The 18,842-nt window shown below is 39.9% G+C and overlaps 1 protein-coding gene across 2 annotated transcripts in view; it reads left to right on the top strand.

Annotated features, from left to right (window-relative positions):
* Positions 1–18,842, top strand: part of dhx35 (DEAH-box helicase 35) — an 82,956-nt gene that overhangs the window by 54,978 nt on the left and 9,136 nt on the right. Inside the window, exons 13-18 of one of the 2 annotated variants that reach the window (XM_069884221.1) lie at positions 584–708; positions 4,202–4,256; positions 7,330–7,398; positions 11,776–11,870; positions 15,571–15,648; positions 16,952–17,081. In XM_069884221.1, the coding sequence (XP_069740322.1) occupies positions 584–708; positions 4,202–4,256; positions 7,330–7,398; positions 11,776–11,870; positions 15,571–15,648; positions 16,952–17,081 (552 nt within the window). Of the gene's footprint in view, positions 1–583; positions 709–4,201; positions 4,257–7,302; positions 7,399–11,775; positions 11,871–15,570; positions 15,649–16,951; positions 17,082–18,842 lie in introns of both variants that reach the window. The other variant, XM_069884220.1, reaches the window with a different exon arrangement.

Genomic DNA, 18,842 nt, shown 5'->3' with positions numbered 1-18,842 from the left:
AGTCCTGATTAAGATTTCAGTCTGTTCCAAAGAAATAGACCCCAAAGTCGCTGATCTCTCCACTTGACTAAATTTTTCACACTCTATCAACATCGCTTTGGAGCACTTTCTGATGGTATTGTCTTCCCTGCATCGTTGTGCCCAGAACCAAATGTTGTACACTCAGCTAACATCTTGTACATTTCCAGCATGACCTCTCTGCTCCCGTATGCCTAGTCCAGCAATGAAAGGTATTGATATGTCTTCTTAACCAATGTATTTACTTGTGAGGACAGAGAATGAGAGCAACAAGGCCACAGATAGAAACAGAATAGGAATTTTAACTGTTACTTGTTTGACCTACTCTTGGGAGAGGGTGTCAGGCTGCTAAAAAATGTATAAAGTAATTTAAAATTTCTGTAAATCATTCCATGATCTGAAGTAAACATTTGGATTGAACAATGAAATTATTTTCTTTGTTAGACCACTAGCTGCATAGAAAATTTAGAATTTCTCATTTGGCTTCTTGAAAGCTTAGAATGCAACTTGGCAGAGTTTAAATTGTAGTCTTTAATTGATTTTTGTTATGCCTGCTTGATTTTAGAGGAAACGTTTGAGAAGCTTCCAGAATCCACAGTGCCAGAGATGCAGCGCAGCAACCTTGCCCCAGTCATACTTCAGCTGAAAGCCCTGGGCATTGACAATGTGCTGAGATTTCATTTTCTATCTGTAAGTAATTACTGTATCTTCTGTTGATTGCAATGTTTGGCTTCTCCAGAGATGTAAATGTATATTTAACATCTAACCAAAAATAGGTCTTAGCATTTTCTACATTACTCGCTAGAAGAGGAATATTGCTTAACTGGAAAGAGCACTTTCCACCCACCCAATGGTTACTGGATATTATGTCCTTTCTGAGTTTGGGAAAAAAAATCAGACGAAATGTTTGGAAGATTAAGATCTCTTTCTATAAGACTCGGGGTCCACTTATAGCTTATTTTCAGAATTAGAATGATCAAGGCACAGGGATGTAGTAAATTGGCATATTTTGTTCGATCTCCAGAGGCCATTGCTTGATTTCAAGTCTGGTTGAATACCAATTTCAACCTTGGTTGGTGGATGGGGTTAGATCTTTATGATCAACATTTTTTTTTTCTTTTTTATTCTTTTTCCCTTCCTTTTCTTATTTACTTTTCATATAATGTATGGTTGTATGATAAAATTTGATAAAAATAATCTTAAAAGAAAGTAATTACCGTATCTGACCGAACAATTATTTATTATCAACTGAACATAATCCTGTGTATGAGGCCTGAAAAATGAAATGTGAAGCTTATACATTAAGCTCCAAAGAGGAATTTGTGGACGTTCATAAGATTAACTCAAGAGCAGTTTTCTGCATTTCTACTGGCTCATTGTACAAGGTAGGTCATCAGCTTGGATTGGGAAATGATGCAAGTAGCAAGAGCCCCATTTCCAAGGCAGCTCTGTCTTTAGGTTCTGGTAAAGTACATAATAAAATTGTCTTTTGACATCAAGGTGAATTCTGACTTAGAATGGGCAGTCGCAGTTCTCTACTGATGCTGATTGCAGCCTGTAATGCTAAGAAGATTCTAAATAAAATGGTCTCTCCGTAGAGATGGATATAAAGAATGCATAAAAGTTACTGTGAATTCAAAAGATTTTAATTTGCTGCAATTGAGCAGCCATTCTTAACGGGAGCCACAGCACGTTCGGAGGGGAGGGGGGCATGGTCTGAAATCATTATTAAAAAAAGTATGTATTCAGTTGGAGAGGAGTACAGAAGAATCCAACTAAACTGACTGCTTCACAGGGAAGGGGGCCCATAAACTTTGAGCAGAGTCCTAAAGGGGTCATAGCCACAAAATGGTTGAGAATGGCTACTGTAGAGGACACCATGCTGTAGATGGCAAACGAAAGGGTGCCTTCAAAGAAACAAAAGGAGTTAAAATTTGTTTTTAGTGAAACCACGGGATTTTAAAAAAAACAGAGGAAAGGAAACTTTTGTTCTCATTCTTGACATAAAAATTAATTCAGCATGTTAATAAATTTGAGATTATGGTGTTGGGTGGCTCCCAAAACTAAATAGACAGTTGGTACTTACTTTCTAGTTAAAAATGGTCTTTTGGTCTTCAGAGAAGATATACAAAGTTAGCAGTTTCTCACAACTGAGAAAGGATGCTTCTGCATTAAGCATTATGGTTACAGAAAGGGAGACCGAAGAAATTGAGAGAATACTGCTGACAGGAATAGAGTAGATCTGTGAGAGCCATAGTTAAAACAAAATAAGGCAAATGCACTAATGAGGATGAAAGATGTTAATTAGTGAGTTGTATCCTATTTCATAGGGGAAAGAAAAGCAAGTCAAATTGCTAGTGTAAACCAGAAGGTGTTAGATGTGGAAGTCATCAAATGATTATCTAACTGAAAATCTGCGCGCCAACCAATTAGCCGGAGTGTCCACGGACATTTTCAATCTCTCCTTCCTGCAGTCAGTGGTTCCCACCTGTTTCAAAAGGGCATCAATCATCCTGGTGCCCAAGAAGAGCTGTGTCAGCTGCCTCAACGACATTCGCTCAGTAGCACTAACTTCTCCTGTGATTAAATGCTTTGAGAGGCTGGTCATGGCCAGAATTAACATGTACCTAAGCAAGGGTCTGGACCCAATGCAATTGCCTATAGTCTCAATCGCTCCACTGCAGACACAATATCACTGGCTCTCCACTCAGCTCTGGATCACCTCAAAAACAGCAACTCATACATTCGGCTGCTCAGCCTTCCACACCATTATTCCCTCAGTCTAAAAGCTACAAACTCTAGGCCTCTGGACCCCCCTCTGCAACTGATCCTTAACTTCCTCATCGAAAGATCACAGTCAGTACAAATTGGAAACTACATTTCTTCCTCACTAATTTTCAACACAGGCACACCCCAAGGATGAATGCTTAGCCCACTGCTCTACTCATTATACACCCAAAGCTGTGTGGCCAGGCACTATTCCAATGCTATCTATAAATTTATTGAGGGCACCACAGTTGTTGGCAGAATCACAAATGGCAATGAGGAAGTATACAGAAGAGATAGATCAGCTGGTTGAGTGGTGCCATGCCAACAAAATTGCACTCAACGTTAGCAAAATCAAGGAGATCATTGTGGACTTCAGGAAGTATCAGGGGAAAATGACCCAGTCCTCATTGAGGGCTCAGTAATGGAGAGGGTCAAGAACAATTCCTGGTGTCAACATCTCTGAGGATCTGTTCTGAAGCCTCCATGTTGATGCACTCATGAAGAAGGCTTGGCAGAAACTGTACTTTGTGAGTGTCTGAGGAGATTTGGTATGTCACCAAAGACTCTCGAAAACATCTACAAGTGTATCGTGGAGAGCACTGTCTGGTATGGAGGTGCCAACTCTCAGGACAAGAGAACTCGGCCTGTGACATCACAGGCACCAGACTTCACTCCATTGGGATATCTAAAGAGGCAGCGTCTTTAAAAAAAACAGCCTTTATCCTCAAAGACCCCACCACCCAGACCATGCCCTCTTCACTTTGCTACATTGGGGAGCCTAAAGACGAGCACTCAGTGGCATAAGGGCAACATCTTCTCCATTGCCATCAGATTCCTGAATAATCAATCAACCAAAGACACTGCCTTACTTTTCGTGAATTTTAAAAAAATGAAGCCCTATGAGAAGCTGCTGTAAAACACCAAATTTTGTGACTTGTTCATGACAATAAATTCTGATTCTTTAATAATTTATAATAGTAATTATGGGACATACCACAGAGTGTTATAGGGTTGGAAGTGAAGCATATTGCGAAATGTGTGCTATTTGCTAAAGTGAAAGATTTGGTGCATACAAGATTGAGATATAGAGATATCTAAATATTGAGTGTGGACTATATCTCTTACTACAAGATGTGGGTAGCGCTTGCTGCAGTGTGGACTGTGATGCAGATACCAGCACACTGTGCCTGAGGTGTTGGTAAAGTTAATCAATTAAAAAACTGCAAAAAGATATTGTTACCTCTGTCTTTGTGCATTCTACTAGTTTGTATAGCTGACTTTAAGAACAGGTGTGCATTATCAATCTTCAGGATGCAATGGTCATGAAACAAGGCCAACACTAGAGTATCCTTTGGTCGACATGGCCTGTTTCCATGCTGTAAACGGTTATATGGTTATATGATTCTGTCCACAGCCTCCCCCAGCCCAGTCGATGGTCCAGGCACTAGAACTACTTTATGCGCTAGGAGGTAAGGACATGTTTGTATTTAGAATTTCACCTTCACCATTCAACATTTCTGGAAAAGAAATACTGTAGGAGGTCTCCTGCTCAATTATATGCAAGAGCAATTGTTCAGTTCTTGGAATTGCCCTTGTAATCTAAGAAAAAAAAGCTGCAGATATTGGAAATGTGAAACAAAATTTTGGAAGAGCTCTACAAGTCAGATAAAAACTGTTTTGACAAAGTTGAGACCTAAAGCGTCGACTATTTCTCTTTCCACAAGATGCTGGCCGATTGGATGATTTTTTTCCAGCATTTTCTGTTTTTGTTTCAACATGCTCTTGTCTGGTTGTGGTCTGTTCCTGGATCCCCAGTGATCAAATCATTTTCTGAAGGAGGAAAAAATAGAGTCTTTGGCAAAACAAAATTGCCTTTATTTTGTTTGATTATCAATTAGTTTATTTACTGTTGCCTTCAATCTGATTGAAGCCAGATTGATTCCTGGGATAAGTAGGTTCCTCTGAAGTGAAATTGTGCTGGCGTTGATACACAGCCCTTTGACCGAGAATGCACAGTTGTGCACTTATTTGTAGGTTTCTAAGGCTCTACTCCCTAATTAGTGTCAAGCAACCATAGCTACTTGCTACATGATCTATCAAAGGGGCGTTTACCTCGGAACATTTCAAGCACAATTTTGTAAATTGGAAAATCGGTTGAAATGCATGAGAGGAATTTTGGTACAATGGATTTGAGGCCAGGTTTGATAGTGTTGGAGCAAATAAGAATTGTAGATCAATTGTTAATAAATTGAAGAATCCCTTTTTATAGTAATGTGACTATTATGAGGCTTCAGCCAGCCAGCACTGAATAAAGATGTGGTAAACATTAATGTTGGGGCATTAAGAAGCAGTTTATTAACTTGTGAATTTAAGAAAGATCATGTTTGTGTTGCTAGTTTATCTTCTTGAAGAATGAACACACTTCATCTTCTGAATCTTGTAGAGATGTGTACCCTTTTCCATCCAATAAGGAAAGCTGTTTGAAAAGTAATGAGATAACTTCCCTTCAATAAGCTCTTTCAGCCGAAACACTGCGTACAAGGAAACTCTCAGTCAGCCTTGAGGGCTGATTTGGGTCATGGACTTTGTCTCCAGGCAACTGAGCATGGCAGTGAGGCAGAATGTTAAATTCTGGGATTGGATTCATTTCCAGATTGAATAGAAATGTCTGGCTGTGAAGGTCATAAAGCAAATGTAATTAGTGCACACCTAGTGGTTCTTCCTGTTCTCTGTGCCTAATTTGGAATCAAAGTTCAAGAAATACTTTTGAGTTATAAAGTTCAAGGATTCACTTCTGTGCACGTGGGTTTTGTTAGATTTGCTTAGGTTTTAGTTGAAGTAAGGGTCATGGGGGATGTGAGAGAAAATAATTGTCATTTAACCTAAAGGTGAGTCAGATCTGACCAAGGGACAGCCACAGATCACTTGATAGCATCGTTGCATCTTGTTCTAGTTCAGTGACTAGTTTGATATTTCAAGGCTGCAATGATAAATGGAGCACTGTTGCTTGAGAGTGAAAGATTAAACGGAGACATTATCTTCCCTTCTCAAGCCATTTACCTGTTTTTTTTTCTGGGAAAAGGGACAGGAGAAAGATAATAAAAGCTCTCAGATGTGAATGTCTCTTTCCTGCAGGTTCTTGCTGTTCACTGTGTTCTCAGGTAAAAGAACCTGTGGCACTATTTCAATAAAAAATCAGGGGAATTATTAGTATTCTAGACAATAGTGATACTGTAATCAGTATCGATAACAGAGCAGCTATCCTCTCATTGCTGTTTCCCGGAATATCATCTTCCACTGTTCCTTTCTTGCAAACTACAATTCCAAATACTTTTATTGGCTATAAAGCATTTGGAGATGTTCTGAGTCCATCAAAGATTATGTACAAATATTAAGTCTTTCTTGAATTTTCTTTCCAAGTATTGTTCCAACTCATTGAAGTTGAGCCTTCATGTCAAACCACTTGTATCCATTCTGGATATGAAGGTATATCCCAAAATGCTGTCTCATTGTCAGGTTAGGTTGCCCTGAAGAAAAAAACCATGATCCAGTTCTGTTTACAAGGCTAATTAACATATTTCTTGAATGTAGCATTTCTGCTATATCAAGTTTATTATCATTTGACTGTACATTTGCAACCTAATGGAACAGGGTTTCTCTGGACCACTGTACACACAATACACAGTACTTAAAAATCACATTTGTACATAAAGATATAATTTGAAAGAAATAGATATAAATATTTTGAGATGATTTACTCATTTTCAGGATACTGTTCATCAATCTCTCAACCTACAGGAAGAAGCTTTTTTCCAGCCTGGCAGTTCTGATTTTAATGCTCTTGTACCACCACCTTGATGGTTGTAGATGGTCAAAGATGCTGTGTGCTGAATTGAAAGGGTCTTCATTAATTCTTTGAGGCTTATTTAAGCAATACTACAAGTAAATATTGTCGATAGAGGAAAGGGAGACCCCAGTGACCTTCTCAGCCATTTTGCTGATCCTCTGCATTGACTGATGGTTTGCAGCTACCATCCCACACAATGATGCAGCCAGGCAGGACACTCTCAATTGTGCTTCTGTAAAAGGTTGTCAAGGTGGAAGCCGGTAGCCTTACCCTCCTCAACTTTCTTAGGAAGTGTAGGCACTGCTGCACTTTCCTGACTAATGAGATGTTGAAGGTACAGAATAGATCATCCTTTATATATATATATATATATATATATATATATATATATATTTATATAAATATATATGAAGGAACTTTGTGTTCTCCACTCTCCCCACGATGGAACCTTTGATGTGCAATGGAGAATGGTCGACCTTCATCCTCCTAAAGTCAATAATCATTTCATCATATGGAAGGAAAATGAAAACCACATTATTATTTTTCAGGATTTTTTGATGACAAATAAATAATTGAATATAGTAAATGTTGGCTGCATGGCCATAGATGTGTTTCTGGGTTGTGAGTCATTTCATTAATTGCAGGATCTTTCTGTGTACCGATTGCAGGTCTGAATGATCAATGCTTCCTTACAGACCCCCTTGGCCTACGCATGGCTGAATTTCCTCTGAGTCCAATGTTTGCTAAGATGTTGCTGGAATCAGGTAAGTCCCCAAGTCAGAAACATTTGTGTAAAATCACACAGAAATGCTGGAGGAACTCAGCTGGTCTTGCAGCATCCATAGGCGGTAAAGATATATTACCGACGTTTCAGCCCTGAGCAGAGTCGGCGCTACCATTAGGCCAACTAGGCAGCCACCTAGGGCACAGACTTCAAAGGGGTGCTGTGGAAGAGATATTCCAAAAGCTCCAGCATCTTTGCGTCATAAATGACATGGTTCTAACTGGCGTGCTATAAGCACAGGCTTATAAAGCGGAGGGAGGAAGTGGTTACAGCGCATGTCGACATCACATTAGGTATTGCACCCTCCGCTCAGCCTGGTTAACCCCCCTCCCCTACTTGTGCTCAGCCTGGCCTAGGTGCAAAATAATCTGGCACCGGTCCTGGTCCTGAGCCCTTTTTCAAGGCATAAGCCAAAAAGCAGGCAGGCATGTTAATGCAAGACTAGAGAGAGAAAGGAGAAGAATGGGAGGGGGAGGAGTCCAGACCACAGCCAAAAGGTGTTAATTGGATATGATAAGAGGAAAGGTGAGAATTGTTTGTGGCTCTGTGAAAGGAGATAGAGGGAAAAGGGAAGAGAGAACTAGAGAGGAGACAGGGAAGAAGTGGGGGAGGTTTTCAACGGAAACCAGAGAAGTCGATGTTAATGCCATCTGGATGGTGGGTACCCGGACAGAAGATGAGGCGTTGTTCCTCCAATTGTGCTGTGAGTCAGGCTGAGATCCTCCAGAATTTCTGTGTGATTTTACTACAGTCTTAGTGTCTGCAGACTTTCATGTTTCACCTCAGAACAGTAGTGTGAATGAATCATTTCCAGAACACAAGTGGAATAGGATCATCATTGGTGAGGAAAATAGTTAGGGCATTGGGTAAGATTGGTGGAAGGAGCTGATCTAAAGCAATAAATAACACATTATTTCCTTTTATTCCTCTATGAAATTCCACAGCTAAGTTTTACTGCATTTTAGGCTGCTTTCTAATGATATCCTGATCATCTTTCTTAAAGTTCAGCACATGGACAGTTATATTGCCCATGACCTCATGCACTAAATTCTGTTCACCCCCTCATCCCCCAGGACTTATTGATATCTACACTAGCATCAATCCAACAAGGTCCTGATTTTAAAATCCTCCTTGTATTTGTCTTTTTGTGCCTTCACTCTACTTTCCCCACTTTGAGACTGCTGCACTCCTCCAATTTAAATGTATTTTTTAAATTTTAAATTTAAATGTTTAATTTTTTTAAATTTTAAATTTAGACCTACAGCGCAGTAACAGGCCATTTTGGCATGAGTCTGTGCTGCCCAATTTACACACAATTAACTTACAACCCCGGTACATTTCAAACGGTGGGAAGAAACCAGAGCCCCCAGAGAAAACCCACGCAGACATGGGGAGACATGTATAAACTCCTTACAAACAGCGCGGGATTCAAACGCCAGTCCCGATCGCTAGCTAACTGCTACGCCAAGCATGCCGCCTGACCAGGGCCACTCCCAGTTTACTTTACTCACTCAGCAGGAGATGATACCTTTTTATCTGTATTGGATGAGCCCAATTTTTTTCCAACTATTGGATGGATTGTAATTGCGGACTTCACTCCCTGACACCAACTTCAACCCACTGTTTGTAATACACAAAATTCATGGAGAAGCTCAGCAGGCCATGCAGCCTGCATAAGGCCTTTTTATGGTGAAACCCCGCATTTTAGCTGTCAAGTAAAAAAAAAAAGCCAATTTTTACCTTATATTCTGATAACCTATAAGGCAGATCCCATGGTCCTTTTATGCACGGCTGAGTTGGGAACCGGCTTCCAGGGTTCAGGGAGGTGGGGGCGAGTGCTGCAGTAGCGACACCTGCCACCGAGATGTCAAACGCTCGCCAAGGAGGGAAAGTGACGTATACTCAACAATGGCAAGCGAAGAGCAGGCAAGAGCGCTAGTGGAAATCTGTGCAAGCAGTTTTAGGGTTCAGGCAGATCTTCTGTGTGAAGTAATAGCCTCTGTTAACCATATGGGTATTTTAAAATTCGCTCTCCTGAGTCGTGGGCTGTTGGAGTCATCACAACATCATTAGCCCTCCCCTTTGCAGCCGCTTTCATTTTATGGAGTGGATGGAGCATCTACACTCCACCTTTAAGTGTACCCACCTAGGCGGATGGAAGCTGGAGCGTATTCCAGCAGTCCATCTGCCTTCGGACCTTTTACAGCGATGTAAAGACAGAGAATAAATAAAAGGGCCTATAGACAGTAAAAGGCAATCAAAAATTTGGGCCTGAGCTCTTCGTCGGGAATCTGGGAAAACAAGTAGATTGCCTTTTACTTCCTATGGATGTAGCGTGATTTGCTGAGTGCCTCCAGCTCTTTTGTGTGTTGCACCAGACCATAGCATCTGAAAATTTTCTTGTTTAACTCCAACCCACTGACTCCCTCCCTATCTTTGGCAACTGTTTGAAAGTGAAGTGGGCTCTTTGCAGCTTTGCTGTTGAATTTGACTCCAATATGAAGTTGGACTAATTGTTGCCAATTCCAGAGATTTCTACCTCCTGAAAAATTGCCTGACTCAATGTCTTCCTCTGCTCAAATGTATTTGAAACCTTAATCAAGGGCTAATGTAGCTACTCCCAATTTTTAAATATCTCCTCTCAGAAGGTTTATAAGGAAGCTATAGAAGCAGGTACAATCTTGGTGTTCAAGGAAGTTACTGGGACTTGAGGAACTGAGTTACAGGGAAAGGTGAAACAGGTTAGGTGTTTATTCCCTGGAGCTTTAAAGAATGAGGGGAGACTTGTTAGAGGTATATAACATTTTGAGAAGATAGAGTAAATGCAAGCAGACTTTTTCCACTGAGGTTAGGTGTGACAAGAACGAGAGGACATGGGCTATGTGTGAAAGATAAGATGTTTAGGGGGAATTTCTTAACTCAGAGTGTAGTGAAAGTGTGGAATGAGCTGCCAGCTGAAGGGGCGCTGTTGAAGAGATATTCCAAAAGCTCCAGCATCTTTGTGTCATAAATGACATGGTTCTAACTAGAGTGCTATAAGCACAGGCTTATAAAGCGGAGGGAGGAAGTGGTTACACCGCATGTCGACATCACATCAGGTATTGCACCCACCACTCAGCCCGGTTAACCCCCTCCCCTACTTGTGCTCAGCCCGGCCTAGGTGCAAAATAATCTGGCACCTAGGAATGGAAGGTCAATTTTGACATTTAAGAAAAATTTGTACAGATACATGGATGGGAAGGATATGGTCTAGTTGCAGATCAATGGATCTGGGCAGAATAATAGTTTGGCACAGGTTAGAAGGGCTGAAGGGCCAATTTCTGTTTCTTAGTGTTCCATGGTTTGAGGACTTTTCTCGTTATTTTAAATGCATAATTAAAATTATGTTAACATTAGCAAACATACATTAAGGAATATAACTGATAGTTTTCATTATCTGTCTATTACCATGTATGTAGAAATTAACACCTTTTCTTCATAAGTTATTTATATTTAAAATCAGTTATAACATAAAAATAGTAACATATGAACAAGACACACACCTTTTCAAAATGTTTTTGCACTGTTCTTCCAAATACAATTCATTGATACATCCAAGAAAAATTGTGTCTGGCATTAACCAGGAAATTTCCTGCATGATAGTTAACTGAAGGGACTGTTCTATGAGAGTTTATTATCATATACTTAATATGTACAGATGCACTGAAACTCTTACCTAAGATACCCCAACAATAAGTGTAAAATAGAATTACAATGCTGCCACGAGGCAGAAAAGGAGATTTTATCTATAAGGATCGAAAAAATCTACATTGAACACTGCTGTAGGAGAGCAGAGCAGTAATCACCAAGGATCCACACCACCCATTCCATGCTCTTTCCTTGCTCTTCCTAACAAGGAAGGAGGCATTGGTGCCACAGGACTCGTCCCACCCAGTTCGGCTACCCCTTCCCCATCAGACTCCTTATCAACAAACTCACTTAAGGATCTTACTTTACGCATTATTTATTGCTGAATATTTATTTTCTGTATTCCACGATTTGTTTACAATTCTTTCTTTGTTTACATTTCTCTTAAGTATATCTATCTTGTTTTTTTTGCATTACTGATGATTAGTAATTTTGCCTGTCTTGAAGGAAAGAGAATCTCGGGGTTATCTTCTGACAATAAATCTGAACTTTGAAGGATAGATAAATAAATACTTAAAATTGCTGTTCTATGTATCAAAGAGGAAAATCAGACTGTGCTGGGAAAGTCTTTTTAAATGGATCCTTTTATTGTTGGCATATTAAGTCTTGACATTGTGACTAAACAGAAAAGATGATGATTACTAATATTGTCCATTTCTTTTAATTTAAGGGAATTTTGGATGTTCACAGGAGATACTGAGTATAGCAGCCATGATGCAGATCCAGAACGTGTTGGTGGTGCCCCCAAACCAGAAAAGTGCTGCCGTAGGTTTAGAAAAGTTTACATTTGGGCCACAATTGCTTGCATATCACCTGCTTCTTTTTCCAGGGAGAAGTCTATTTTTTGCACCATGATAATTCTGTAAATTTAGAAATCAAGGCCTAGAAATTCTGTCACATAGCTCTGTCAAACAACAAACTGGTTTAAAAATAATAAACATAGAAGGGGGCCCTACTGCCAGTGTGGCAAATAATAACACCTAATATTCCATCTGGGCACTCTCCAACTGGATGGCATTAACATCGACTTCTCTGGCTTTTGTTACGCCATTCCCTTGTCTCTCTCATCCTCATCTCTCTGTCCCCTTTCCTCCAGCTCTCCATCCCCTTCCCTCTCCATTTAGAGAGCTATCCCCTCCCCCTATCACCTCAGCTTCCTTCACCCCACCACCCCCAACATTTTATTCAGACACCTGCCTACTTTTTGCTCATACCTTGATGAATGGCTCAGGCCCGAAACGTTGGTTACATATCTTTATCTTTGCTACATAAAGAACGTTGCTTGACTTGCAGAGTTTCTCCAGCATTTTTGTATAAACTACAATGTCTGCAGATTTACTTGTTTAAGTGCAATTTTCCTTCCTTGTATTCAAGTTCATTATCATCTGTCTGTACATATACAACCCAACAAAACAGCATTTCTCTAGGCCATGGTGCACCCATATTCGCAAACAATACACAGTACATTCTGTAACAGTCACCTATTTAAATAAATTTTTTTTAAAAATTTAGATTATACAGCACAGTAACAGGCCCTTCCAGTCCACGATCACATGCCACCTAAATACGCCAATTAACCTACATTGTGGAAGGGTGGGAGGAAAACAACACAGGTCAATAGGAGAAACTTGTTACAGACTGCAGGATTTGAACCCAGGTCCCCGGCGCTATAATAGCATTGCACTAACTGCTACTCTAATTGATCTGCTGTCTTTATTATTATTATTTATTTAGAATAAATATGTAAATATTTTGGGATGATTTACTCATTACAAGATACTGTTCATAAATCAGCCTGTGGGAAAAAGTTGTTTCCCTGCCTGGCAGTCCTGATTTTGATGCTCCTGTGTCTCCTTGATGCTTCTTAGGCACTGCTGTTGTAGGTACCGGATCTCTGCACAGTGGTGTCTCACAGCCTGTAATCGCTTCCATCATTTTTATCGGTGTGGTTACTGTAGATAGTGTGGGCCATCTTCTCAGAAACAACTCTTCGCAGCAAATACACTTAGTTAAAGGGGAATCTCCTCAATAGTTCCCAGCCCATGATACCTTGCTTGTGGTATACTTGAATTTAAAGACCCATCCCTTCTGATGCCTTTACCTTGAACACATCAGTACTTTCCATTCAATCAAAATCCCCACCTCCAACATGATCAGACAGCCAATTCTTCTCCACAACTCAGTTATGCTCCCGATATACCCTTGAAATGTTGGTTATCGCAAGGCCTCCCTATGATTGTCCATCCCCCCTTCCTCTGAGTTACTTTCCTGACCTTGAGTTCAATAACATGCTGGAGAAAAGGACTTGCATGAACTGGATTATCTGTAGTACCGGTTCATGTATGCACCTTGTGATCACCTCGCTGGAGATCATCAGCAGGTTGTTTGACACTGAAGGCATTACAGTCAGCTCAGTTCTGTGTTCACAATGCTGGGCAATTTCCCTCGTCCCTTATATAACAAGAACCAGGTTTATTATCAGTACGCTCCCAGCTTGAGATCAGTGGAATCAGCAGTTTCCTTGATTCAGCTGCTTATTTGATTTGGGCATTTAATGAATCCTTTTCAGTTATTCAGAGAACTGAAAATCATCTTGCAGTCAATGTGCTTTATCAGAATTTGAAGCTAATTACCAATTGAATTGGTTTTTTTTGCAAAATGTCTTATTTTCCCCAGTGACTTTGTTTTTGAGGTTGAGGCAGGCAGCTGAAAGACTACAGCATCACCGAGCACATGTATGGTTTCACACGGTTTCATTTGACTGTGTGGCGCTATAAATTTCCTCCTCAGGACTCATAATATTAAAGCTGGACAGAATTATTTTCCTGGAGGAAGGTTAGAATCATTCAGCCACATAGATTTCCACACATCTTTTATTTGTTCCATTTGACCAAAAGTAGGTTCCTAAATTTACATTGTTAATTTATATGGATTATTGTTAAATTTTCAATACCTCCCTTGAATTCCTACGTTTGGCAAACCTTGCAGACAAATTTATAATGCAATGCACAAGAGTGCTGGAGGTCTTTAGGGTATTGGACTGCAGCCCCAGCGTCTGCAGACTTTCCTGTTTAACTCGAGACAAATTATCATTTCTTTGACATAGAGAAAAGAAACTGATCATGTTCTCTCTTTGCTCAGGTTTGTCATGGATTTTTCAGGTTTTAAAAAAAAAATAAAATTAGCAAGGCAATAGATTTGGAATCCAGTTCACGTGCTAACATGATTTTGTTGGTGTTCCCTTCACTAAGTAGCAGAGGCTGTGATCTGAACAGGTTGGTTGTTTATTGTGAAAGCTGGGAAGCCATATGAATAGAGTGTTTTCTCGCAAATGAAGTTGGATGTTTCTGATCGTTTTATAAGCTCTACATTTGCATTCACATATACATTACTGCAGCCTCTGCACAGAATATTTTGAGATATCTTCTTCTGAGAATTTTATACAAAACCAAAAAGGTTTTTTTTTTCAGCAATTGGAACATTATCCCAAACAACAGAGTATTTGTTAAAATTTTGAGTCTCATGTTTTATTAACCATATTTTACTGAAAGCATTACTTTAAGCTTGTAAAATCTGCTCAAATTATGATATAAAGGGATTTTAGAAAAGACCCCATTACGTTTCAGTAACAGTGCACAAAAGTGCACAGTCAGGGTAGCGATTAGCATGACACTGTAACAGTGGGGTTCAAATTTGGAGTTTGTATATTCTCCCTGTGTCTGCATGGGTTTCCTCCGGGTGCTCCAATTTCCTCCCACCCTTCAAAATGTAGGTGAATTTGGGGCCTGTTACCAAGCTGTATGTCTAAATTAAGTGCTGGAGAAGCTCAGCGGGTCACACGGTCGCATTTCATAACTTTTGACGGCCTTTTACTTTCTATAGATGCAATGTGACCTGCTTAGTTTCCCCAGTATTCTGTATACTGCACTAGACCACACCATCAGCAGATTTTCTTGTTTACCACCCTTGCTACATTTATTCAGTCAGCAGGTTGTTAAAGTAGGATAACCACAAATTTTGCAAAACCTATGACAGAAAGAGATGTAAAAACAGGAGTTGGCTACTCAGCCCCTTGAGTCTACTCTATTAATCAATTAGATATTCTCTGACCACCATCATCTTCATTTCATCTGCATTAATTAACCTAGTACAGCTTCTGATGAAGATTAATTTATGAGCACATCCATGAAATGGTTCAAGGAAAAATGTATGTATAAAGTCTGAAAATGGAAATGGTTGCCATAATCTTCTGCCAGGGGTTCTGAACAATGGTGTTTGAAAAATAGATGAGAGATTAATGCATTTTTGCATGTGGGTGTTTTTAATTTGGGGAGGTGGTGTAAGGGGAGAGAGATACAAATGTTTTGTTGGTTTTACTTCACATTTTCTTTTCCTGTGGTTGAATTTCCTTCAGTGGTTTGGGTCTAGGTCTTATTGTGTATTTTTTTTTACATTCCCTTTCAAGGCAAGAGAGCACAGGAAGTTTGCTGTAGCAGAGGGAGATCATCTCACAATGCTCAACATCTATGAGGCCTTCATAAAGGTTTGAATCTAATGTTGAAGCCAAAGCAGTTGCAGAATTTCTTTTATCATGTTTCAAACAAAGGAAGTTGCTTTAAGTAGTACTGAAAAGTTTATATAGTAAAACCCATTACCCCGAGTTCAAGCAACCGGCAAACAAAAATCACGGAAAATAAATAGGTAAAAAATACGGAAGCTTAAAATTGGTGTGCCTCGCTATTAGTTTGCCAATGACACAATACGCAATCTCAAGCAACCAGAAAATTCACTTTATCTAGTATCTACCAAATCCCAACAGGTGCTGGTTACTAGGGGTTTTACTACACTTAAATGCCATCTATGATGTATCAAAATGCCCCATATCACCTTGCAGGAGTATCATTGTACTGAGCTTTACAAAGAGAAATTAAGACTGGTCACCAAAAGCTGAGTCAGATAAGGCAAGGTTGATGGAGCAAGTTACCAAATTAACGAGATGGAGAGTTTCAGGGGGATAATTCCAGATCTAAAAGCTGAGAAACTCACAGGATGACCATCACCTGGAGCCATTACATTTGGATGAGGACAGAATAGGAAGAAAATTGTAAAAATAAGGCTGGAGAATATTGTAGAGGTTGAGAGGGGTAACGTCATGGGAATATTAGTGACTTGAGCTCACCCCTAGGCCTCTTCATCCTCTCCTTGTAAATCTTCAGCAGTCCCAGGAACATCCTTGTGAATCTTTGTTGCACCCTTTCCAGCTTAATGACATCTTCCCTATACATGAGCATTGGACACAATGCTCATCATGGTCTTTGATTTCACCGACATCTCGTACAGTTGTAACCTGATGTTCCCTGACAAATAAAAGCAAGCGAGCTAAACACCTTTTTCACTACCCTATCGGTTACGATGTAAATAGAACTCACAGCCATATCATTTGAACAAAGTTGTCACAACATTAAGTCTATAATGACAAGGCACTGAGACTGCACACCATTTGGGAAAAATCAAGAAGACTATTTCAGAGAAGCAGCTTCCTACTTCCAGATGCCATTAACTTCCACACTTCAAACAAAATGATTCCCAGCAGAGTCCAAGACCTTAATGGAGAGATGTAATCCAGCAGAAAGGGTTAGATGTTTGCAAGCACAGGTGAAAAATGGTCAAATTCAGGAATGGATTTTATGACATTTAAATTGCTACATGAATGCAAGTTGTTGCTACACTCATGTTTATTATTTTAGGGAGTTTGTCTTTATTAATTCCTGTGTTCTTGAATTATTAATTATGGAGTATCTGGGGTGAGTTAAAAGGTTAATGCTCAGTATTTCTTTCTGCTACAGCACAATAAAAGCTCGCAGTGGTGCCAGAAACACTTCTTAAATTACAGAGGACTTGTGCGAGCCACAACAGTCCGGGAACAACTGAAAAAGTTACTGTCCAAATTCAGAGTGCCAAAGAAATCAAGTGAAGGTATGGAAGGCCAGAGCATTTGAACCTTATAAGTGTCATACTAAAGCATTCTAAGACCATAAGACATAGGAGCAGAAATAGGCTATTCAGCCCATCGAGTCTGCCTTGTCATTTAATCATGAGCTGACCATTTCCCCACTTCAGCTCCACTGCCCGACCTTCTACCCACAATCTTTGATGCCCCGGCTATCAATCTCTGACAAATACACCCAATGACCTGGCCTCCACAACTGCCTGTAGCAACCAATTCCACTGATTTACTACCCTCTGGCTGAAGAAATTCTTCTGCATCTCTGCCTGCATCTCTGTTCTATCCCTTCAATCCTGAAGTTGTGCCCTCTTCTCCAAGACTCTCCCAACATGGGAAACAATCTTTCTACATCTGCTCTGACCATGCTGTTCAACATCTGAAATGTTTCAGTGAGATCCCCCTTCATTCTAAATTCCAACAAATTCAAGCCAAGATCTGCCAAACACCCCTTGTATGATAACTCTCTCATATCCTGGAAACAACCTAGTGAACCTCCTCTGAACCCTCTCCAACATCAGCACGTTCTTTTTATGGACATTGCTGGTAAGGGCAAAGTTATGGTCCTTCCCTAATTGCCTTGGACTGAGTTGACTACATCAGTATGTCTGGAGTCACATCTGTGAGGTACAGAGGACTTTCCATTTCCTAAAGATATTGGTGAACCAGATTTTTTTAAAATATATGTGACAGACCAATATTTCATGGTGATCTTTGCTGTATTGATTAATTGAGGGTTAATGAAATTTAAATTCAAATTTAAAGCTGCCTTGGAGAGCTTCTGACTGTTGGCAAATCAGTAAATCACCTCTGGATGTTATTCCAATAGTTTTGTCTACTTGTTTGTTATACTTTTAGCTGACTGCTAAAACACAGGTTGATAACAGCTGGTGGAAAAAACATTTGTCAGTTAAGGCGAATGTTGTGGCTTCCCTCAACAAGGCTTTACCTATCGCTGACTAACAAGGGTTTGCATTTATTCAATCCTACTGTCCATCCTTGGTACGAATTAAATCGTGAAAAATCTTTGTGTTACAGAGTTTGTTGCTTTTACCAACTGCACTGAGTTGGTAGGGTTGTAAGAAAACTCCAGCTAAGCATTCTTTTTGTAATCTCGAGGGACACAGCTGGCATGTGTCTGCTTCCTTTCCTCCCACAGCCCCAACTGCTGACTTGCGTCAGGAACTTACCGGCTGCCATGAATTATAGGTACACTGCCTCATTCTATCAGTTTGTGGTGAAGTCAGTCCATTGCATTACTGTCCTCAGAAAATACTCGTAATCCCAATAGATCCCTGACTTAACTTTCCAGGTGCAGATTAACAGTATCCATCTGAGGAGCACATCAAAAATTAATATCTTTCAGACTCTGGATTTATTGGATATTTCACTTGCTTTAATTAGAGTTGTGAGATAATATGATTATAATCATTTTTGGTCACATGGTATTCTAAACCTAGCAGTAGTATAGTAGAAATTTCATTTGACATCCCTTAGTGTTCTTTTCTCTCTGTATTTTAATGTATAAAATGCAAGAACCTTGGGTTATGGCAAAATGTACTCCTGATAATGTTTAAATTAATAATCACATACTAATCTCAAAGCAGTGACATATCTTACAGCAGCTTCAGTCCACTCCAGATACAAAGCCCTATGAACCTGCTCCAAACCCAGGTTCAGCCAATCAAATCACACCCACTCTTAACACAACCGAGGCCATTGAGATGAGAGTT

Source organism: Narcine bancroftii, chromosome 6 (assembly GCF_036971445.1).
Source record: "Narcine bancroftii isolate sNarBan1 chromosome 6, sNarBan1.hap1, whole genome shotgun sequence".
NCBI classification, from domain to species: Eukaryota; Metazoa; Chordata; class Chondrichthyes; order Torpediniformes; family Narcinidae; genus Narcine; species Narcine bancroftii.
Note: the sequence above shows the minus strand (reverse complement) of the source record. Positions and strands in the feature narration are given on the sequence as shown.